This window comes from Anastrepha obliqua, chromosome 2 (assembly GCF_027943255.1).
Source record: "Anastrepha obliqua isolate idAnaObli1 chromosome 2, idAnaObli1_1.0, whole genome shotgun sequence".
Lineage (NCBI taxonomy): Eukaryota > Metazoa > Arthropoda > Insecta > Diptera > Tephritidae > Anastrepha > Anastrepha obliqua.
Window position 1 is genome coordinate 71,861,233 of NC_072893.1, and position 25,460 is coordinate 71,886,692.

At 38.2% G+C, this 25,460-nt stretch overlaps 1 protein-coding gene across 5 annotated transcripts in view; it reads right to left on the reverse strand.

The window, feature by feature from the left end:
* LOC129237198 (protein shifted) overlaps positions 1 to 25,460 on the reverse strand; it is a 56,496-nt gene that overhangs the window by 6,391 nt on the left and 24,645 nt on the right. For 2 of the 5 annotated variants that reach the window (XM_054871715.1, XM_054871716.1), the window contains exons 2-5: positions 11,075 to 11,349; positions 10,687 to 10,956; positions 5,327 to 5,506; positions 5 to 205 (exon numbers count right to left, since the gene is read on the reverse strand). In XM_054871715.1, coding sequence (XP_054727690.1) covers positions 5 to 205; positions 5,327 to 5,506; positions 10,687 to 10,956; positions 11,075 to 11,349 — 926 coding nt within the window. The remainder of the gene's footprint in view (positions 1 to 4; positions 206 to 5,326; positions 5,507 to 10,686; positions 10,957 to 11,074; positions 11,350 to 25,460) is intronic. The other 3 variants (XM_054871719.1, XM_054871717.1, XM_054871718.1) reach the window with 3 other exon arrangements.

Consider the following 25,460-nt stretch of genomic DNA (forward strand, 5'->3'; position numbering starts at 1 on the left):
TTACCTCCTTCGCATTGAGTGCCCTGATAGCCATCGGGGCAGGTGCACACCGACGGAGCCGTACAGTTGCCGCCGTTTAGGCAATTGGGAAAACAAAATGCCTCCTCACAGTACAGACCTGTATAGCCAGCTTTGCATTGGCAAATTTTCTGACGATTGCAAAATCCATTATCGCCGCACTTCAAATTACATTCCGGATCAGGACCTTGAAATTTCAAATTTAACGGTAGCAATATAAAGTACTAAATATATAGGCGTATACTACTAAAGCATTGGCAAACAGCAGTGGGACCTCTCAAGCGTTCTATAAATCGACAAGCAGTGCGTAATGAATATATGTATGTATGTATGTAATGTATGACAATTTGTGCATTAGTTGTAGAATATAGTGCCTTGATTGGATGAACCCTTGTATTAGGGGAAATACAATATAGGAATAGATAATACAAATGTGTTTGTGTATATGACCGCAGTGGGAAGTGGATAAGTATTGTTTACTTGCAAGTGTTTGCGTAGTGGAAAAAGTAATTTAGCTAAAGTCAAATGTCAAAATATTGTAGTTCAAGTGAAGCTCATTATATTAGTTAATAAAAAATGTAATAATTAGAAAATATCGCGAACGAACATTTTTGTGTTGAAAAACGACAGTATACATATGTATCTTAAAATTTATTCCGAGTTGCAAGAGGTAAATACCATCGGGTGTTTTCTTTAGCTGCATAAGAACTATCGTTGTCGATAACTATGGTTTGGCAGCTAAGAACTGTGAATCGTTTATCGCCAGAAAAACACTTTCAAATTGTGGAAATTTACTTAAAAAAAAAAAAACATTCTGTTCGCAAAGCTGATAGAGCATTTCGTCCATTTAGCGTGTGGTTTACACGCTTTCGGCATCATCCGTCCTTATTTCTTTCGAAATGAAGAAGGAGCTGTCGTTACGCTGAATGGCGAGCCATGCCGACTGACTTTTTTTCTCCAAAAATGAATTGGCCGCACATCGACGAGACTTGGATTCAACAACTCGGCGCAACTTAACAATCTTGGGCTGATCGAGTAGCCGCCGTATGTTGGATATCATATTCCAAAAATAAATGCCATGAAATTATCTATTGTAATAAAAAAAATTCTTCCAACAATATTTGTTTCGTATAATCTTTTTAAGGGGTTAGGGGTAGTCAGAGGCCCGAAAAAATGATGATTTTCACGAATTTTTTTTGCTACTTAATTAATTTATTTAACAAAAATAAAAACATAGCATAAAAACACCATGTTTTAACTTGACTTCACCAAAATTTCAAAAAAAAAAATTAATAATTGCAAAAGTTATCGCTGTTTGTGTGAAGCCCGTTTCTCCAGAAGTCCCTTGCGGTGAACATCACAAGTCCTTGCAGATTCATCTAAAACCAATCGGACAAGAAAAATTAGTTTTATTAATAGATAATCTTGTGCCTGATCGAAGCTTTTTTTTTTTTTCAAAATGAACAAAATGGCGGCCTCAGAAAATTTTTTCCAGATTTTAGAAAAAAAAACCAACAGTTAAAAAAAAAAAATGTTTGAAAAAAAAAAATCCTTCGATCAGGCACAAGTTTTTTATGTTTTTCAAAAGCTGTATAAATTTTATTGAAATCTACGTAGCGGTTTTTAAGTTACAGTGTTCACCAGTTTGAAAAACATAGTTTTGAGAAAAACGCATTTAAAGTTTTGCTATCGGCTCCGGAGCGGCCGAGCGCCCTTTGTTAATTGTTGCATAACTTGAAAAGTATTTGTCGGATTCACTTCAAATTTTTACACAATATTTTTAAAACATTATACTTTAAGAAAATGCAAAAAAAAATCGATTTTTTGAAAATTCTGACTACCCCTAACCCCTTAATTTCTCAAGCTTTTAAAAAAGGTTAGGTTAAGTTGACCTGGCTGACTGAAAGCCATCATAAAGACCTTTTGTCGGGACAGACTAGCAAGTACAGCACTCAGACAATATTAACCCTAAACCCATGTCGATGGTCGTTCGTGTCCGGCCCGTTTTGTATGAAACTACTGCAACTACTTATGAAAAAATACAATATTATTAAAATAAAATTTTTTTTTAAATCTCTTCGGATATGTTTAGTTAAAGTTTAAAAGATACTTTATGAATTTTTTCTAATTTTCTGTAGAAATAAGGGCAGACCCATCGATTTGGCATTAAAGACGACATGGGATTAGGGTTAAGTAAATTGTACTGCAGTCGGGTTCCCTTTTTAATTCTTTTTAAATCTACCTGACCTCCGAAGAAATCTGAGCAAATCTTGAGGTGCCAAGGAGCTAAGGTAAGGAGCTTCTTGAGGCCTCAAGCCTGATTCGAGCGAAGGCCGGGCAAACGCACAGAAAGTGGTCCGCATGCTGGACAGAGTGAACTGTCTGAGATAACCTACCTTTTCTATGTGCTTCGCTCATGAGTCCAACCAGCAGCCTACAGTCCTGCTTAATGACAGGAGGATTTGCGACAGTCGATCGACATGACAGGTAACATCAGTTTTGTCCATCTGCAGCCTCTCTCAGCCTGCCAGGCTCGCTTGTGGACTAAAGTAACCTGTTTGCTAACCGTGGCATTGATTGCTGCAGAAGGGAGTGGCAGTACGGGCTCCGACTCGACATAGTTTAGGCTGGATTTACAGGACTCGACTACCCTTGAAGTGGTTGGAGGACTGTCTAAGGCCATTAGCGCAGATTTGCTGTCGTTGCAGAAACATACAGATCTACCTCTCCATCTGTTTTCCACAACACAGTCCATCGCTTCTTGAATAGCATACACCTCCGCTTTAACCCACAGATGCGTACATTCCAAGAGCAAAGTCTAGTTTTGTCCCGCTGGATTACACGTAGACACCAGAGCCGGAACCGTGCTCGGTCCTGGCGCCATCCGTGAAAACAGTTAATAAAAACTACTTCGAAGTTTATTTATCTTTTTTTTTGGAGCAAAATGAAGTTCAAAAGATTATTGATCTATATACATAAACAACAGGGTCGCAATATTGCGGTAATTATTGTGTGCGGTGAACAAACCCAAACTGTTTCAAAAAATAATACTGCAGAAAAACCTTTTTTTAATAGAGATACTATTAAATGAAATTTTCCCGCTATAATATACTGTGTTTTAGCCGAAACTGTACGAGGGTATGCATGATCCATTAGCTGATTTAGAAAGAACCAAGTCAATATTAAAAAATGAAATTATTTATTTTCATAATGTAACGCACAAAATTAATCACCCTATCGGAATATGTTAGAAATATTTCAAATGGCGTCATCATATCTCACTTCAATCATATTTACGCTTGTGAACTATACAGCTGCAGTATACAAACACACAAATAATGGAGCGCTAGAGTTCGAAATAAAGATTTCCATAACTCAAAATATTTTTTTTACTTAGAAAAAATATGTTTCAAAGCAATTTGATGATTAATTTTGCGCCACCTGTATTTCGGTGGAATTTTGATAAAACAAAATTGCTTACTTTCTCGAAGTATTTAAAAATAATATAGCCGTAGCTTAAATAACCATCTTTATAAAAGTTCAACAAAACACTCAATTTTTCCATGAACAATCAGAATTTATTACCCTTAAACAAAAACCTCTTAAAGTCACATAAGTTGTTTTGTCAAAAGTCCACAGATTTAATATCGTTTTCCTTGGTCACTTATAGAAGTTTCGCATAGATGTACACCTAAAACTATAATATATAAATACGAGGTGTGGCTATTAAATTACGAGACTGGCACTGGAATGCTCCGCGACTGTTGGTCTACGTTACCGGATAGATTCATATGCGATCAAGGACTGTCACACGAGCAGCATTGCCGAAACATATATGTATGGGGAATGTTTATGCTGTTACAGTAACACTAACTGACAATGGAGAAAATTTTGTTTTAATTTCAAACATATTTACTTTACTTGTTCTATCCCTACACAAAATTAAATTGATTCTATCCCTACAACTTTCTTTTGCACATCTGCGATGGACGCAAATCTTGTCCCTTTTAATGCAGATTTTACCTTAGAGTCGCATGTCGCAAGGCGGATGATTTAACACTGGGATGCTTCATTTGGCTAGAAACCTTTTGACACTCAAAGTGTAATGAGACACAACAATGGCTTAGTAGATAACTCATGCGGGTTCTGCAATTCGGATCGTTTTTCTGTACTCTTTTACAGATTTCATCTAAAACTTTGAAGGAAGTAATGTTGAGTTCTTTCAGGAACTCAGTGAACAGCAAGTCCATATTGTGAAAGGCAATGCATCATCTTCTTGGCACACTTCAAAACGGCTATGCCACTCAAAAATACGTGCACGCGATAAATATTTATATATAATATACAGGGTGGGCCATATAGCGTTTGCTTTTTGAACCACCTATTTTTTTGAGAATGGTATATTAACACAAATTTTTGTTTGTTTCCAAATTTCCAAAAATTGAAGAGGATGACATGGACGACATTTGGTTTCAACAGGACGGTGCAACTTGTCACCCTGCCAAAGTTACACTCGAACTTTTGGCTACCGTTTTTGAAAACCGAATAATCAGCCGAAATTCCGATATCAATTGGCAGCCTCGGAGCTGTGATTTAAACCCGTTGGACTATTTTTTGTGGGGATCCGTTAAGGACAAATGCTATGCGAACCATCAAGAGACGATTGATGCTTTAAAAAACGAAATCGAAGTTGCCATTCATGAAATTGGAGCCCAAACAATCGAAAATGTGCTTAAAAATTGGGTTGATCGAATGGCCTACTGTAAAGCCAGTCGTGGCAGTCATTTGAACGATATTATTTTTCATTCATAAATGACAATGTTCTATCTTCAAAATAAAAAAAAAGTTTGAAAAAATATTAATTCGTTTTTTTATAGCCCTATATTTACAATGAATTAAAAGTATGTATGATAAAGGGGTTTCTAAATTTCAATTTACTCTGGACGAAAAAATTCGAAGGCATGCGAATGCTATGGCTATACTGATTTCTTTACAAATGCCAGAGATACTGCATTCGATAGAGAAGTCTTCTGCTAAACAGCTGACGCTCGCCTGCATGCCCACTTCTTCTGTAGCCATATTAATAGCCACACCTCGTACATACACACATAGACATACATATACATATGTATTTATTTCCAAATTTGGCTGAAAGCCTTCAATAATAAGAAATACACAAATTTATTAATTTACTCCCACTGAGGTCTTCGGAAAGCAAATTTCGAAAGAATTATGTTAGAAGCCAATGTTTCGTATAGTTTTTTTGGTATGTAAGTTTGTAAAGGAAGCATTTCTTTTTATACACTACCTTGCGGAGATGTTAGTGTAGAGATGGAAGCGTTACCTCTATGTGCGCATATCTTTTTGAAATTCAAACGTATTGGCGTGCCAAGCAACGGTTTCCTCCGGCGGTTCTGTATAGACAAACCGATATTGAACATTGCCGTACCTGAGTTATTACTGGCGCATGGCAGGAAAATACTAAAATCTGAAAAGAAAATCATTATCACAATTACTATTAAACACTGATTTATTTAAATTTTATTTATTTATTTTTCTTCAGATTTGCTTAGATCTGGATACACTTTCACATACGATCTCCCATAGTTATGCCATACCTTAAAAAATAGGTACACCAGTTATTTCTGTCTCTAACGAGGAACCCTTAAAGCGAAACAAGCCAATGTGGGAACCAGCAAGAAAGTGGGGATGGCTTGATTACGTCCTTCGAAAGCCGGAATACTCCCGTAGTAAGATGGCACTAGAATGGAACGCTCAAAGCTCACGTGGGCGTGGACGGACCAATAGATCCTGACGCTGATATATTCCCTATGAGTTGTTATCAGTTCATAATTCGATATCTTGACACCAGATAAGGGGCATAGCGAGAAATCGGCAGCAATGGAAACCTTATAATGTAGCACGATGCGGCCTGCACTCGCCGTAATTTCTGTCATATTCTAAAAACATCTCCGATTTGAGCGCCAGTTTCTTGTAAATTACTGGATGGGTGGTATGAGAGAGGGCCGATTCAATTTCGCATAGCTAGGTAGGTGACATGGAATGGTTGTACCTGGGAACAAGAGTGCACTTAGTTTATTTAGCTCCTTGTTGAACCATTCGTTGCGCCTATGGATCTCATTAGGCATTTTAAGTCAACATCGGCCATTGATTTAGGTCGCAAATACCGCTGCCTACTTTTAAAAAGTGCAGGCCAGTTTAAAAGGAAATGAATAATTGTTTCTTAGACTTCATAATTCCTATAATTTCAGCAACATATCCGCATATCCTATCAGGCAACGTCATATTAGGTCCTCAATCCTTTCTAGGTGTCAATTCTGCATCGATTCAACTATGGATTGACGACTTCATGAGGTCTACCTATAGAAGACGTTGGTCTGAGTTGGGCTCCTGCAGAGTTGTCAAGTGCTTTGTAAAAGGGCCAAACAGGAAACTAGCGATCTTTCTCCTAAAACTTAGTAAGAAGGACCTGAGAGTACTGGTGGCCGTAATCACAGGGCACAACGCTTGTGGTCAGCATATGGCTACTATGGGAATCATTGGCGACCAAATATGTCTATCCTGTCATCAATGAATTCAAAAGATTCGCGTAAGAGTGACCTCAAACCAATTTTCCGTCTTACCATCTATATTGTATCTATCCTCTCTCTCTTTTCCTTTCATTGTAATCTATCCGGGTGTAGTACAATCGTCTTCCGGACTGAATGCTTGGACTTGTCCAAACCCCCGTAAATCTTATCTATGATCACAATACTCAGAGCGTTCCACTATATGGTTCAAACAACTTGGGAACTAAGTAATCTTTTTTCGAGGTCGGCGCTAGCCCAGTGTAAGTTTAGAATTAACAACGAATGAGGCCAGAGCTCTAATTACTTACGGAATATCATTGAATAAAAGTATTTTTCTCTCAAGTATTCTTTTACGACTTACTCTTACTCTTTAGCCTAAATAATCACTGAACTCTTAGTCTAGAAAGTGCTGTAGTAATCTACCGACCGATATCAAAGGTTTAGGGGTGAGCTTGGCGAAAAAAACTCCACCGTATGGTAGTAAGAGTTGGTATCTGATATCCTGCCAGGTTGAGAGGTTGAGTAAAGTTGCTTACCTAAAACGGAAGCCATACAAGTAGAATAGATCTTACGACTGCTGTGTAGAACAATCAGCAGAAGTTGGGATTCGATGGAGCGGACGGCGATTAGGGATAATACGAAGTTCGCATGCCTGGGATGCCTCATCTGCATAAAATTTTCATTCTGCTCCGTGTTCCTCATAAACCTAAGATTGGAGCATAAGATAAACCAGCTCGAAGAGAATTTCAGAAGGTTTTCGGAAGGTTTATGGACTTTTATGCATTGGCGACAGTGAGTTTTACGTAGATTTTACTATGCACCCTACCCTCTGGTATTGGAAGTGTGAGAGAAAAAAAGTTCAAATAAACAATTAAGTGCGGGAGGAGATGGAGTGGGAAACAGATTGGAGTTTTCAGTGACAGTCAGGCTGCACTGAAGGCCCTGGAGAACGCGAAGCAAACCTCAAAGATTGTTCAAGCATGTAAGAAGAAGCTTAATTCTGTCGCAAGACAAAACAGGCTTGTACTTATATGGGTTCCAGGACACTCCGGTGTTCTTCTTCTTTCTTCTTTATTTGCAATTCGTTACCGAATGTAAGCGATCATGTATAAAGTATAATGTAACTATAAAATTCTATGCAAACAAAATTAAATGAATGCAATAAAGTTTAACAAATATGCTCACAAAAATAAAAACATTTTTATAAATTTTTTATAATATTTGAAAAAGCGTCTCTGTTTCGGGCTAATTCCAAAAGATGACCGATAGTTTGGACTCCGATCCATTGACGTATATTTCGCAACCAGGATAATTTTTTTCTTCCGATGCCTCTTCCTTCAATTTTTCCTTGCAGTATAAGTTGCAGAAGATTATACTTATGATTTCGGCATATATGACCCAGGTAGGCTGTTTTTCTGCGAAACAGAAACTTTGAACTTTGAACTTTGTTCAAGGAAACGAAATTGCCCATGAATTGGCCAACCGTGGATCAGCGGTTCCCCCACAAGGGCCAGAGCCATTAATCGGAATCTGTTCCGCAGGAATCATGAATTGGATCAGCGATTATGTAGGCAATCTACATAAAGAGCGACGGTCCGGTCTAGAACGCTGCAGAACTGCAAAGTGTTTTGTGACAAGTCCGAACAGAAAACTGTCAAACTTTCTACTAAAACTTGGAAGGAAAGACGTTCGGTTGATGGTCGGTATCATTACAGGACACAACCCATGGGGTCAGCATATGACCACCATTGGAATCATTGAGGAAACAATGTTCCTGTCGTGCTTGGAGGAGGCGGATAGCACTGAGCACTTTCTCTGTGAGTGTCCTGCCTTTGCTAGAGCGCGACTACGAGTATTGGGTTCCGATGCCGTGAGAATGAGTAATATTCGTTCTCTAAAACTGGAGAATATTTACAGATTTGCCGAAGAATCTGGAAAACTCATAGGACTAACTACCTCTATCTCTGTCTCTATTCTTTCCTATCTCTTTCTCTGATACTTTTCTCCTTTCCTCCTTGACTATCTACCCTCTTTCCAGAGCTTTAAATACAATAGGCTTTTTAGCCTGAGTGTTTTAGGAGCCTCCAAATCTCCAGGTGCTGCTTGGCTCGACCTTTTCAAATTGCAAGTGTCCTTAATTTCCGTCATAAGAAAAGTAAAAGAGTAAACAGAGAGATGAGTACTCTCTTATCGCTCTCCAAGGCGTCAAATATGTATACTTCAGAATATTTTTAAATTTATTTTAACGCATACTTTTATAATTTATAGTACATAGCTTCTGAAGTACATTTTACGCTCTGTAAGTATGTATATTTGACACTTTTGGGAATATATCTAAAGGTTCAAACTTTAGAGAAATAGCCAACTTACATGACGTATTTTCACTCCGCGTGTTTTGCACATTCTCTTTTAAAGAAGTCTTTGAAAATCTTCGTGCACCCAGATTGAAAAGTCATCGTGTAAATTTGCTCTAATTTCTAAAATATATTTTATGCTTTCTGAATTGTACATAACAGATTTGAAGAGGCATTTGGGGTATTTTAAACATTTCTTTGTTTTTTTTATTCATACGATAGTAAAGTTTTGGACTACTTAGAGATAAGTGTTACAGATTTTATAAACAGAATTAAAAGCATAGAGTGATCGGACATACTCTGTGTACAAAGTATCACTACTACGAAGAGTCCTGTGGGATGTGGAAATTATGCGCTCAAGGATTTATGGTGAATCAATTACACCCTTCATAATGTCAAAAACAAAGTTGAGCGAAAGAATAGCTCTTCTACTTTGTTGAAATTTTAAGCTAATTAGATTATATCCAACTCTGTATGAGCGAATTAGAAGGCAAAATTAAACGATGAAACGCTAAACTTTGTTTGAACCCGCTCGAGCCTTGCAATATGGCACTCGTGCAATATGGTCTACAGATAAAAACAAGCATATTTCCACTTGGGGTGCATGAGTGACGTAAATAATAAATTATGGATAAGGGATCTGTGAGCTAAAACAACAACGAAAAGCAAGCACTGAATGCGACTTAGCAGTGCATTAGTTTTGATGAGTATTAAATGAAAGTCTCGAGTCGAAAATTAGGGGAGGGGGCCCACTTGTGACGCAGGCCCAGTTGTGACGCAGCTAAATATTTTTGACATGCGGTATGAAAATGACAGTTTGAGCCCTGCCAATCATGTTCGTTTGACGTTCAGCAGTTTTTGTGCAGACACCAACGTTAATAGTCGCATTGTGTATACACGCACCAAACATCGTGTTGAAAATCGTGCGAAAAAGTTATTTTGATTTTTTTCAAAGTACCAAAATTTTGTGAAATTAACAGTGAAAAGGCGAGTGTAATGCATCAAAATATTGTATTTGCCGTATATTTTGTGATTCTATATGGATTTATGTGATTATGTGGTGTCTATAAAAAACTTGCTTGTCATACACAAAATAGCATCGTGACCCGGTTGTGACTCAGCGGGTGGCCCAGTTATGACGCACCTTTTTTTTGCACTACGATCATATCATCATTTGCTTAAAGCTGTTGCCGCTGAAATTGACCGCTGCCAACTCGATCAATTGCAACGTATGCAAGCGTCCAGTTCATTTGAAGTGCGCCAACATGCAGGCAAGTTTGCCATTTGCCATTGAAAGCCTTCAAAATAAATAAATCATTAAATCACAACAATTGGTGTGACATTCCTTTCATATTTTCTCATTTCCAGTAAATTTCTTGAGGTGCGTCACAACTGGGCCACTTTTTTTTTGTCCTAAAAAAAGTTATCCTGAAAAAATTTGTTCCAAAATTTTTTGAGTAACTCAAATAAACATACTTTCTTTGGAGAAAAGTTGCGTTTGGTTAATAGTTAAATGTTAAACTTCTTCATTTTTCAATTTGCGGAACTGAGGAAAAAATTTTAATTTTTTTCAAAACCCGCGTCACAACTGGGCCCCCTCCCCTACATCTAAGTCCGTTATCTCATTTAGAGTGGATTTTCGAGTGCCATCTTATATATTACTACAATATTTTATTTGAGTATTTCATATAAACTCTACAAAATTATAAGTAATGGATGCTTACTCTTTTCCTCCGCCGGTATTCGTCCTTTCGTTTTAATCGACAGCGTGGGCGCTCTCAGAATATTATCGTCCAGCGTTTGCAAGCGATCGAAGTGGTAAAAATATTTTCTGCTACCCGATTTCCACGTGAAGTTCATATAGTTGACTTCGGCGGGAATAATCAAGTACTCATAAATGTTAATTTCTCGCAAATCTCGCAAATCTTTCAGCACATGACCATTTTCGATGGCATAAATGCGACCGTGCCCAAAGCCTTGTGGAAAGAAAAGTGCTTTAAACTAGAAAATCAGACCGGTTTTTCTTTTTGGAAATTAATACATTCATGGGGGAGTCCCTTCCATTGAGACGATCGCACATTTGGCGGAGACTCCCCCCTAGAAATACATTACCACTTAACATATTCAATTGTTGCTCATTGATCCACAATGAGAGTTCATTGTGTTTTTTGCGATGCCCCCGACGATTACCATTCCCGACATTGCCTCTACCACCACCTCCACGACCATCTTCTTCAATGCTCATGAGCTCATGATCAGCTTCGTTGGACTGCACATGTTGTTTCCTGCACTCGATCAAACTGCTCCAGCATAGTAGTAGTGGCAGTAGCAGCGATGTTAGATAGAACCACTTGATAACTTGTTTTTGTGTATGGTAAAACATATTCCTGCAATGGCATTAACACTATATATGATGAGGATGCATATTTAGATATATCTACTATTATATGTGTATGTAACTATGCATTTATGTAGATATGTAAGTATGCACAGCAAAGGCCACTGAATTATGACCGATGTTAAAAGGTGAACGACTTGCGTTTTAGCTGTCAATGAAAATTAAAATAATTTTGTTGAACTGAATATTTCTTTATTTTTTATTTAATTTATGCGAATAATATTTGTTTGCAATATACAGTTTACCATAAATCTAATACGCGTACTTTGTCTTTCTAAAGGGGCTTTCCAATAAGGGGTGTTATTTATTTATTTTCCCGTAAAAGATCAATGGTTTCGTTGCTTCAGTGGCACGTAGCGCCGTCTTGTTGAAAATAAACATTGTCCAGATCAATACCATCCGATTCCGCCCATAAAAAATCGTTAACCATCTCTCGATAGCGCAATCCATTCACCGTAACTGTTGCTCCAGTTTCATTTTCGAAAAAGTAAGGTCCAATGACTCCGCCGGACCATAAACCGCACCAAACAGTCACACGTTGAGGATAGAGAGGCTTTGCAATAACAACTCTAGGATTTTCTGTGCCCCATATCCGACAATTTTGCTTGTTGACGAAGTCACCGAGGCGGAAATGGGCCTTATCACTCAAGATAATTTTTCGATAGAATTTCAGATCATTTTCATGCATTTCAACGGCCCAATCAGCAAAGACACGGCCGGCTTGAGTTCTTGTGTTAACTGGACTTCATAAGCCTTAAGACCCAAATCTTTATGCAAAATACGGTGTAATGACGTTTGTGGAATGCCTAATTCCAAAGAATGACGAGGAATGGACAAACCTGGGTTTTCTTCAACACTTTCGGCTACAACAGCAATATTTTCGTCTGTTCTTGAGCGACGTGCACGGGGGTTTTATTCTTCACATCACTAACTTGTCCCAACAGCTCGAATTTTTTCACCAATTTCTGTATTGCGGTCCGACAAGGTGCTTCACGATAACCCAAAAATGTTCGAGTTTTACGAACCGTCTCTGCCAAATTTTTACCATTTTTATAGTGAATTTTAATAATTTCAATGCGTTGTTTAAGCGTGAATCGTTCCATTTTTATTAATGGCGTAGTTTCTACTAGTCAAATATCAAAAAATGACATCTACCGAAATAGCGGGCTTTTCAAAATAACACCTGTTATTGGAAAACCCGTTATCTATATTTTCTGTGACCGCTTTAACCCTTTAATTGTTTACTTTTGTTTCGAAAAACTTTTTCTGTTTGCTTAATTATTTTCCTGCGAAGACGAGTATACTTGATATATTCTTCTTCTTAATTGGCGCGATAACCGCTTACGCGATTTTGTCCGGCCTTCCTTCCTCTTCCTCTACTACCAACAGCTGGTACCGCATCGAATACTTTCAGAGCCGGAACGTTTGTATCCATTCGGACGGCATGACCCAGGCAACGTAGCCGCTGGATCTTTATCCGCTGCGCTATGTCTATGTCGTCGTAAAGCTCATACAGCTCATCGTTCCATCGCCTGCGATATTTGCCATTGCCTACGTGGAATGGTCCAAAAATCTTACACAGAATCTTTCTCTTGAACACTCCAAGCGTCGCTTCATCGGGTGTTGTTACCGTCCATGCTTCTGTGCCATACGTTAGGACGGGCATGATGAGAGCCTTGTAGAGTGTTAGTTTTGTTCGTCGAGAGAGGACTTTACTGCTCAGTTGCCTACTTAGTCCAAAGTAGCACTTGTTGGCAAGAGAGATTCTACGTTGGATTTCAAGGCTGACATTGTTATCGATGTTAATGCTGGTTCCTAAATAAACGAAGTCTTTTCCAATCTCGAAATAATAACTGTCAACAGTGACGAGGGTGCCGATACGCGAATGCGCCGACTGTTTGTTTGAAGACAGGAGGTACTTCGTTCACCACCAGACCCATTCGCTTTGCCTCTTTGTCCAGTATGGAGAAGGCAGAACTAACAGCGCGGTTGTTAAGGCCGATGATGTTAATATCATCGGCATACGCCAACAATTGGACGCCCTTATAAAATATTGCGCCTGAGCGGTTAACCTCTGCGGCTCGTACGACGCTCTCCAACATCAGGTTAAAGAAGTCACACGACAGCGAGTCACCCTGTTTGAAACCTCGTTTGGTATCAAACGGCTCGGAGAGGTCCTTTCAAATTCTGACGGCGCTGCTGGTGTTGAGCACCGTCATCTGGCAAAGCCGCATTAGTTTTGTGGGGATACCAAATTCAGATTTCATACCATAAACAGAGTAAAATGTTTCTGCCTGTGAAAGTACGATATTGTGACTAAAAATCAAAGTTGCGTGTTGGTTTTTTAGAAAATGTATATTTTTATTCATCTCACAATCAACTGAGAAATGCATACGAAATGTTTTTTTATTTGAAAAAAAAAAATCGTTTTGTAACGGTACTTCCGCAGAATTTGTTATTTCAGCTTAATACAAGCTATTGTGTATTAAAATAAATAAGGTTGCCAGACTAACGAATACTCCAAAATTCACATTTTTTAAAAGATCTTTATTTGCCCCTTTTCAGAAAAAAATTACGATTGATTCGTTGAATAATAATATGAATGCGATTTTCTTTATCTTCACGACAAGTATCTTAGATATTATGCAAAAAAAAATTCGTTTCGCTCTGACGAGTATACTCGACTTAAACAGTTAAAGGGTTAACTCTTACTGATATACTTTAGATTCAATACATTTCCATTTCAGTTCAGCAGGGTTTCTTTGAAAGACACCATTATAGGGGTTCAACGCTGTACAGCAATTATCAATAGCATTGAAATCCGGGATAACGCTATATACGAAGTACACGAAACAGCTTCTAACATTTTTTTTATATACAAAGTACTCTATGTCGTATTTCCCTGCTGCTGTTACTCCGCCTCATGAGACTGGCAAAATCCTTCGAAGTGGCCTCCATTTGGTGGAAAATATGCTTTCAACGGCTTTCCAATATCGGAAGCATTTTTGGAATTAGTCTTTTGGTACAACCTTTACAGCGAATGCGATATTCGTTTCTTTGCTCTAAACAGCGTCTTTTGAACGACATTTAAACATGGGACGAGGCCAAAATCACACGGAAAAAAAATCATCAGGACTGTATTGATGCTGACTGAGTTGTATATACATATATGCTCCCCAGTTGGTATTTTTTGCGATCATAATTCGGTGGCCAAGGACTGTACTTGTATAAGTATGTATATTGTTGTGTACACTATGCATACTGGGGCAAATGAAAGAAATATTTGCTATAAATGGCAAACGATTGCCATTGGACTCAGCTAACGACCGTTATTGGCAAAAGCAAACAAATATTTGTAAGTGTTGTTGTGATAGTTATGAAGTGGGTATCTTGAGAAATCAAATTCTACTGCGTCGTTCAAATGGATTTCATTATGATTTTGTTTTCTAGGAATTACCCGTTCAAGCCATCCAGAACTTTGTATGTGTGTAGATAAAACTACTAACATTCCATGCGTTTATAGCAAACATAAGTACATATAGGGTATACATATGTATTAAGAACAGTTAGAAATGTGTCGACTATTTTAAAATACAATAAATATATGGGCAGAATAACGTTATTTAAATGGAATTCCTCTATTGTTAAACAATGATAAATGCACTTGAAACCTCAGTAATAATTTTTTACGAGGCAATTAGATTTATGTATTTCTGAATAAGTCGTAGAATAATGATAATAAACAATAGCTTTTAATTTTCTGTTTTAACTCAAACCTTTGGGAAATTGCCTCGTTAAATTAAGAGCCAATTTACAAGATGACTTTTCACCCAGGGTGTCGAGCTTGGGGCAAAAAGTGTAGAGAGGTCAACGCGGTAGGCATGGAAATCGAGGGGTTTTTTTGACATTTCGCTTTCATCGTATTTATAATTTTGTATTTTTATACAAGTGCATTTTTTTATGTGCAAAGTATTTATGAAAAAATTTTAAATCTGCAAAAAAATAAACCAACGAAGAACAAAGTGATGGTAGCCAGTTATAAAGGGCGATTAATGTAGAGGTATCGGATTTGAGATTGAAATAAAACAACGAAAATTCAAATTGATTGGGAATTCTTTATTATTTTTGTGTAGAACCATTTATGACATTTATTTTTTAAAGGAAATCCCTTTCAAATGTTGACCGCAATTTCGCCGTGATTCGGCCATCCCTAAACACCAATTTTGAATGACTCACTTGATGACTTTGGTTCGTATTTCATGAATAATTTTAGTATTGTTGGCTTCCAATGCCTCAACTTGTTTATCCACAAAGCATTTAGACTTTACATATCCCACAAATGAAAGTCCAAAGGTGTGATATCGCAAGATCGTGGTGGCCAAGACGAGAGATAAATTGCTCACCGAAACGTCGGTGTACTAAATCCATTGTTTTACGGGCTGTGTGGCAAGTAGCGCTGCCTTGTTGAAACCAAATGTTGTGGACATCACGGGCTATAATTTCCGAGATCAAAAAGTCACTTATAATGGCGCAACAGTATTAGCCATTCACTGTTCCATTGGCTCGTCTTTGAAGAAAGACATAAAGCCACACCAAATGGTTGCTTTCAATGGATGTAATGGCTGTTCTTGAATGACTGCGGGTTACTCTTCAGCCCAAATACGGCTATTTTGCTTTGCCCCATAAATGGGCCTCATCGCTAAACAGAATTCGAGTCCCAAAATGTGGATCTTGGGCGAGTTTTTCAAGAGCCCAACGACTGAAATTATAACGCTTTGGAAGATCGGCCGGCTTCACGTCTGGGACTAGCTGTATTTTTGTACGCTTTTAAAACAAGATCCAGTAGTACCATAAGATAGGCCAAATCGTTGCCAAAACTCTCATTTAGAGCCGAAATAGGTATTATCTTCACTTCGGGCTTAACGTGGTCTGATCGGTCGAGTATCATCCAATAATGTAAAATTATTCTAAATTTTGTCGATGGTTTGCCGAATAGTGCGTTCGGTAGGGCGGTTATGTACTCCATAAGTTGATCTGAGCGCGCGATGAACACTTTTCACAGAGAGTCAATTTTCGTAATCCAATTGTACGATTTGTAAACATTGTTGAGGGGTAAGTCTCTCCATGATGAAATTTCAATAAATACTTAAAAAATTATTGTAGGTATTTACTTTGACAGTAGTCATGCGTGATCTGTCAAAAAACCCTATTGGAAAAAGTACCTCTAATCTGATAACCCTTTCTGTACATGCATACATACAATGGCGAAAGAAAAATTGTCGAAATCAACAAAAACAAATAATAATAATAATGTCGAAAGTAATTTCCAGACCTAAAACAGTCGAAAACGCGGTTCAAAAAATTTAAATAATACCCATAATATTTTTACGTCCAATACATTCGGCTTTAGCCCTTTCGTTTTAAGGAGACCCGGTGATCCAGAAATTAAAAAAATCGATTTTCGAAAGTATAGTATCTTAAAAATATACTGTGAAATTTTTGTATGGCTTCTACAGCCCATTAACTAGGTAGAGAGTGGTCTGCGCGCTCGTGTATGTACCTCGCATGTTTATATGAGCAATACAAATCCAAATGCCTTCGGTATAGAACTTTTTACGACTCAAGTCCCGCCGGTCAAAATTACGCCAACTGTTATGGAGCTCGAAGGGGGAAAAATGGTTGAAAGTAAATGGAAAAAATTTGTACAACCATCCTACGTTCGCGAGTTGAGTGTTATAAAGTTTAAAAATAAATAAATAATTTGTGCGTACACTTTTGTTAAGTGTTTGGCCGAGCTCCTCCTATTTGTTATGTGCGTCTTGATGTTGTTCCATAAATGGATGGACCTACAGTTCTAAGCCGACTCCGAAAGGCAAATGGTTTTTATGAGTAGCTTTTTCATGGCAGAAATACAGAGGTTTGCCATTGCCCTTCGAGGGGTGACCGCCATGAGAAAAAACTTTTTCTATCATTTTGCTGTTTCATGCAAGGGCGATTCGAACTTACACATTCCCGAATGGTAGTCACGCTCCAACCCAGCCGGCTATGGTGGTCGCCGAAGTTTAAAGTTTACTGGCTTCAAAATAACAAAAAATTGCATTTTTTATTTAACTCTTGATTTCTTAGCTACATTTCGCTGAAAGATATTGACATCTGAGTATGTTCAACCATCCAGAAAATTGAAAACTCCTTATGACGATGAAGGCTATAACGAAAATACCGAATATAAATTTTAAAGCTAAGGCGAATCTATTAAAGGTGTTGTTGGTAAAACAGCTGATTTGCTTTTTTTTCTTTGATCTCATCCATGTGGCTGTCAGCACAGAATAAAACAAGGCGAATAAATTTTTTGTTTTCTACTTCGCCAATACCTTGCCGTGACGATCAAACGTACAGAACATTGTTGTTGGTCTACTGCCACCACCTTTAATAAATGCGCCTTGTTTAAAACATTCAAAAATATTGCAACGCCTTTCAAATTTTAAAATGAAAATAAAATGAAACAAGTTAAATTTTTTATTGTCTTTTAAATTTTATGGACTAATAGCATGTAAAGTCGTTTTCAATGATGACGCCGTTTGCGTGTTCGCAAAGACTGTAGATTTTTTAAGCATGCAGGTGGTGGTCCAGTGTATGAAAGTTGGCAAAAGAATAACTTGAAGCTCTTTAAAATTTCGAATAGCGTACATTTCTCTTGACAGCCCTTGGCGGCCCTTGACATTTCGTTTTGCTTTTCAATTATTCTGTCAGCATTCAAAGCTACTATTTGGTCATAAAAGTGCTACGATGTTGTCCTTGTAAAAGCTACCGTCCCACCAGACTTTTTACTTGGCTAAATCTTCATCTTTTTGGCAAATCTTCTATGTTGTCTCCGGAGATTATGTCACTGTACTTTTTTTCCAGTAATTTTAACTTACCGTCTTTTCCAGCCCCATAGAATAGTTATGTATGCAGAAATAGAAGAACGTTATAGTCCCACTTTTTCGATAGCAGCCTTCTAATTGAATGACTTGCTTGTTCACACACCCAAATAACATAGACAGATACAGTTAAATCATCGCTTTCAAAAAAATTAAATCGTAAAACGCATCGCCTGTTGCTGCCATCCTCTGATAATAATTAAGAAGTCTCTGATGCACATTGCGAATATTGCAATATTTCAATGAAAGAAATCAACACAGAAGAGTCTGGGAATTGTAGACAATTAAAATTAATTACTCCTGCAATTTAAGAGTATTGCCGGGATGGGCGTGATTGCCTTTGCTTTTTTCTTTTTATTCATTCATAAATATGTAATGATGAGGATCACGATTCGCAGTGTTTGTGTGCTGATAAGTGACTTAAAGGGCAAATTTGCTTTTGAAAAGTCAGTCAGTACAATGAAGAAGTAATTAATATCAAGTTATCACCGGAAGTAAGTGGTTGTGACACTTTGAGCTGAGTTACTCGTACAAGCCATTGTTGGGTGAAGATTATTCATACAAATTTAATGTTTGGAGCAGCATAACGGAATCCAGATCTGTACTGCCCCGCTTTGGATTCAAATTAAAACAGTTTAAAACATACATTCTGTCAAAAAAAATATCGGGAATTGGTCATTTACGCGTTACACATACTATGTCTAAATTTTTTTGCTGGAATCTTGGTATAACTGTTCTCTATAGTGGCGTAGAGTTTGAGCGTGATCTGTCAATTAGCTTGTTTTGGCATTTAATTATATCAGTCAACCGCAGGTGTGCTCTGCAATTTTCACTATGAATAAAAATATCGAACAAAGAATTTGTCTTAAATTGTGTATTTTGAACGGGATTTCGTGTGCCGAATCGTTGAAAATGTTAAAAGACTATAGCAAGTGTGCTTTATCAAAAACAGGGGTATACGAGTGGTGTAAGGCTGTTGCAGAGGGCCGAGAAGTCGTGGAAGATTTGTCCCGATCTGGTCGCCCATCAACGTCTTCAACGGATGAAAACGTCGACAAAGGAAATGGTGCTGGAAAACCATCATTTAAGTTTGAGGGAGGTAACTCGTGACCTTAGTCTGTCTCACGAATCAATTCGAAACATTTTGCACTATCAATTGGGCATGAGATGCGTGGCTGCTAGACTCGTTCCAAGAGAGTTGAATTTCTTTGAAAAAATTCATTGAAAGAAGTTGGCTGAAGACATGCTTGAGCAAATGAATTCGGACCCACCGGTTATCCCGCGCATCGTAGCAGGTGATGAGACGTGCGTTTATGAGTTTGACATGCAAACCAGTCAGCAGGCGACTGAAATGCGCTATCCACGTCAGTCGAAACTCAAAAAACCACGTCAAACTCGATCAAAAGTGAAAGTCATCCTACTCGTTTTCTTTGATTATCCTAGTTTGTGCACTCGGAAAGCGTTCCAAATGGTTCTACAATAAATAAAGAATATTATTTGGAAGTTATGCGACGTTTGAGTGAGAATGTGCGTAGAAAACTCATGGACAGTCATCGACTAACATTCGTAGCATACGGTTGTGTTTCAATAGTGTTCTCTGAGTTCCTTCATTCGCGGTGCAGTTATATCCCAACAACTACACTCTTACGTTTGGTTTTTTCTATTTGCTTATTTTCAAGTGTACCACGTGCTTAATTTATTTCTATTAAACTGTGACACAATGCCCCCCGGGGCGCATAATTTAGGGGATAATAGGTTCGCCACCTTAGCGTCCTCCCCCAAAGGGAAGAAAAAACGTCCAATAAAATTCGACGATTTTCCTGATCTTCCAGATCTTAACAAAACAATATCCACCCCAAAATACATCGTTGTTTCTTCTACTAATTACACTGCGTTACAAAAACGAACTTTTTTTCTGTCCTATGAACCAAATATACTTTTTCGGAAAGGGGAGAAAAAATAAAAATACACGTGTATCGGCGATTTTCATGTTCACGTCAGAATTTTTTTTTTATGTATAAAATATAGAGCTCGTAGTCCGCCTGTGTGAGAAACTTTGGTTCAATTTTTAACCCTTTTTCCGTCGTCCAATCGGGGTTTTATATCTCTATTGTAATGCGGAGTGAAATACCTATCTTTTGATACCCACATCGGCATATCTCATGCAATTTTTTTTTAACTTCGAACAGGTGGCAACCCTGTGAAACATTGTCAGTGGCAACACCTAGGTGAAAAGTCTAGAAATGTGATACTCTATCTGTGTGCCCAATTTCATTCAAATCCGTTAAGCTAATCCTGAGATCGTGTGGCTATACAGATACGCATACAAGAATTGCTCGTTTAAAGTTATAAAATACAAAAAAAAAAAAAATTGTGACGTGTACATGAAAATCGCCGATACACGTGTATTTTTATTTTTTATCCCCTTTCGGAAAAAGTATATTTGGTTCATAGGACAGAATGTGTGTAACGCGGTGTTATCAGAAGCTCCTATCGCATTATTCATGCTTCGCAGTGCAAAGATCGTTAAAAATTTTAAGCAAAAAAATTTCAGAACTGAGAGATGGAAACCTTTTACTACTGGTCAAAGACAAGCATACTGCAGAAAAATTTATAGCTGCCAAACAACTTCCAGGAATATGCGATATCACATGCAAATATCACGATAACCTCAACTTCGTGAAAGGGACGGTCTTCGCTCCTTTTCTCAGGCCTCTTCCTGATGAGGAAATCGTAAAAGAACAATCAAAGGAGGGTGTAATAAGTTGTTTCAAATTCACTAGGATAGTTGATAACAAAGCAACACCAAGCTGAGTCATCCTTCTTACTTTTGATGCTTTCAGAATTCCAGAAACCATCAACATATCTTGGTATAAAGTTAAGGTGAGGGAATATTTCCCGAATCCGATGCGTTGTAAGTCTTGCCAGTATTTAGGTCATACTAAAAAACATTGCAATAATGCTCCATTGTGTCAAGTATGCAGCCTCCCCCCTCATCCAGACTTAGAGTGTTCACGCATAAGGTGCGCAAACTGCCATGAAGAACATCCATCCAGCTTCAACAAATGCTCAAAATTTTTGCAACAAAAGGAGTTCCTTAAAATAAAAAACCAACGTAAATGCACGTTGAAGCAAGCGAGAGAGTTTTACTCTTCTCAACTTCCCTCTACCTCAGCTCACTTTTCTTTCGGTGGTGTCACATCCAGCAACAAAATCATTCAACCAGTAACAGAAACAATGGCCCACCTACAACCTCAAGCAATCGTTGACATTAATAAACATGAAACGACGGGACACCTGCAGACTTACGGCAGTCATAACTGGCTTCTGGTCTATCGGAAAACAAGCCGCCAAAATGGGCATCCCTCACAACACATACTGTCATAGTTGTAAACAACCGGAGGAAAAAGAAACAATCTTCCATTTCCTCTGTGAATGCCCTGCCCTATGGAAGGACAGAATGTTAACCCTGGGCAAACCGCTGTTCGAGAGTCTCGAGCAACTGTCTGGCGTAGACGTCAACAACCTAATAAGGTTCCTAAACCGCACAGACTGGATATAGTCCTGCTGCAAATAACTGTTAAACAATTTGGTAACGAGGATGTGGCAACAAAATGGTGCGGAAGCGCTAGTTGGATTCTGGATGAATCACCACTCTAACCAACCAACCAACAGAAACAAATACTAGCAAGAACGTATTACTGCTCCAGCAAGAACATACCACTTCGAGTTCAAGCAAAAATATCGTTAAGGCAGCAAATACCAATGATCAAACGAACTTCAACTCATCTTCTCTCTCCCTACAATCAAGTCAATCATCCAATGTTGATCAATCTTCAACTCCCATTAATCAGATTCATCAAGCAACACTACTTCTAACTCACCTACTTTCTCCCCACCACCAAGTAAATCATCCAACATATCTCAACCTTCGACTTCCATTAATATAATATAACAACTACTTCAAGCAACACTATGCAATCATAACCGATCTCTAAATCTACAATCTCTTCGCCTATCACTCGTTTAACCCAGGAACTCTTAAATCAAAACCGCTACTTCTCTTCTCTTCAACACGGATGACCTCTGACTCTCGAAAGATCAGATAGGTTTAGTAACTCCATTGATGACCTTTGATATATTTCATTGGAATATCCATGGACTTTATAACAATTTAAATGAATTAAAACTATTAATTAAAGACTTATCTCCATCTATAGTTTGCCTGCAGGAAACTCACATCCCCTTCAATAGGTCTGCTCTTATTTCGAATTCGTTTCATAGCTACTTTCATAACCTGCCCCATAACGCTACCTCAAAGCAAGGCATATGCGTCATGGTAAAAAAAGGAACGCCCCACAAATTATTAGACATTATATCCCCGGTGTCAGTCATTGCCGTCGAAGTCAATTTAGGTTTAAAATTTACTGTCGTTTCTCTCTATATTCCTCCGCAACAACCTTTTAATCTAAAAATGCTTATAGACATAACCTCTAGTATTAATACAGATATACTCTTGATCGGTGACTTGAACGCGTGGAGCCCCCCTTTGGGGATCCACTTCGGATAACTTCAGCAGCAAAATAGTAGAAGATTTCATCCTTATAAATAACTACATAGTGTTAAACGAGTTGGCGCCAACTCATTTTTCAACTCATCAGACATTTACCCATGTAGACGTAAGCATGTGCTCGGCGAGTTTGGCCCCAAAACTCTCTTGTTCCACTTTTCCTTTTCTCCACGGTGCTGATCATTTCTACCTTCTCACTAAAGTTGTCGCCGCCTTGTCCAATCCAGGGACCCCTAAACCAAAGTTTATAACACAAAAGGCGAACTGGGAACTTTTCCAACGTACGGCAACTATAACGTCGTTTAAGTACAACCAATCATCTACGATCAGCAAAGAGGCCAACAATATAACTAAAACTATTCGTACAGCTGCTCACCTATCTATTCCCCAAACACAAATCAAATTTCACAAAACCATGGTGCCTTACTGGTCTCAATTTCTTGCTTCTTTACGTAACAAAAAACAAACCCTTTGGCATAATTATAAGAGGCATCGTTCCCTTTCCAATCTATTGGAATACAAAAAAAGTAACGCTTATTTCAAAAAAAAAACTGAAAGACGCAAAGAGACAAAGAGACAAAGATAAGAGGTGTTAACTAGTACAATAACCCCAGATTGCAGCCCCAGAAAAATTTGGTCTAATATAAAGATGCTTTCGGGTACTTTCTCCCCCTTATCCATCAAAGTATTAGACACCCCTCATGGCCCTATCAACCCGTCTGCGAACATGGCAAATCATTTTGGCTCAGTTTGGTCAAGCTATTCAAAGGACTCCAATTTCCACCCTAATTTTGTTGCCGAGAAAAATCTAAATCTAATAGAAAAGTACGTTAATAACTCTCCATCGCCTTCAGCCCAAAAAATTGAGTCCCCTATTACCATTTTCGAGTTTGAAGCTACTATTAATTCCATGTCAGGTAAAACCCCGGGCCGTGACCGTATTTCATATTCATTGCTGCAAAATTTACCATCTGTAGTCAAAACTCGATTAGTCAACCTGTACAACGCCATCCTAAGCCAAGGCATCCTCCCACACACGGAAGAATGCATTAGTACTTCCCATTCCAAAATCGTCTCAATGCGGAACTTCTGCTTCTGATTATAGACCTATATCACTTTTGTCAAAACACTAGAGAAGATTGTTGCTAACCGCATTGTATGGTTCGCACTTTCAAACAAACTATTTGATGCCCATCAAGTAGCGTTCAAGGAAGGCCAGGGAACGTTGGACGCCTTACTTATTTTTGAACATTTTGTCACTTCTGCCCTTTCCACAAAAAACCACGTATCTGTTCTTAGTATTTATTTCGAGAAAGCCTACGAAAGAATCGGTCCGCATGCCATTCTTCGAAATCTTGCGTCTTGGAAAATCGGTTAAAAAATATATAACTTTGTCAAAAACTTCCTTACTTGCCGTCTATTTTCAGTCAAAGTCAATAATAAATATTCAAACACATACAAAATTTTTAATGGTATCCCACAGGGCTCACCACTATCAGTGATCCTCTTCATTATTGCATTTGACGACATAAACAAAATTATATCGACGCATAAAAGAATTAACCACAAATATATGCCGATGATTTACTTCTCATCTTTAAATGTAAAGATTTATCGGTGGTACAGAATGATTTCATACAAATTTTATCGGAATTAACAAACTGGTCAAATACGTCTGGGGCCAAAATATCGTTTAATAAATGCAGAAACTTTCATATATGCAATAAGAAAATGTGTCCACCGATGAACCTATCTTTCAATAATGTTAACCTGTTGTTATGTAGTACCTACTTTAAAAATTCTTGGTATTACATTTGATTCTAAGCTAACTTTCAAAAGCCATTGTAAATACCTTAGACTAGCTCTAGTTAAAAGATTAGATATAATATAATCAAATACTTATCGTCGAAACATTGTCTTGTCCATCCAGCATCGCTCATCAATGCGACCAAAGCCCTACTCTTACCTAAAATCGACTATGGCCTACCGATCTATGGGCACTGTGCGAAAAACAATGTTAAGCTCATTCTCCCTTCATACCACACCGCAGCCAGGAGAAGCATACGTGCCTTCCCTACCTCACCGGTTATTTACACTTTGACAGAAGCTGGTCTTCCAACCATCGAAGAGAGAGCTACTGCCAACACCATCAAATTGATCCCAAAGCTCCTTCGGTGCAAAAGGCGGTTTATTCGGCAAGCAGAAGGAAAAAACTCGGATATCGACCGTCAATGACCTAGGTATTCCTATCAAACCAGAGAAATTCGATTACAAACGTCCTGTGCCATGGTTCCAGTTTAATAGTTTGCTGTATCTAGACATGCATTCTTTTAAGAAAAGTACAACTCCTCCAGCAGTTTACCGTCAAGCCTTCGAACAATTTGCCTCAAATCTAAAAGAACAAGGATGGAAATTTTTGTATACGGACGGGACTAAAACTGTTTCCACCACAGCCTTTGCGGTAGTATATTAGACTCCGACCATAACCAATTTCCGCTGGTCATCTACTAAACTTCTGCTCCCTTTTTACTGCGGAAGCAAATGCCGTTCTGCTAGCAACGCAGTATGCTCTCCGAACTGGGGAAAAATACGTTGTGTGTACTGACAGCA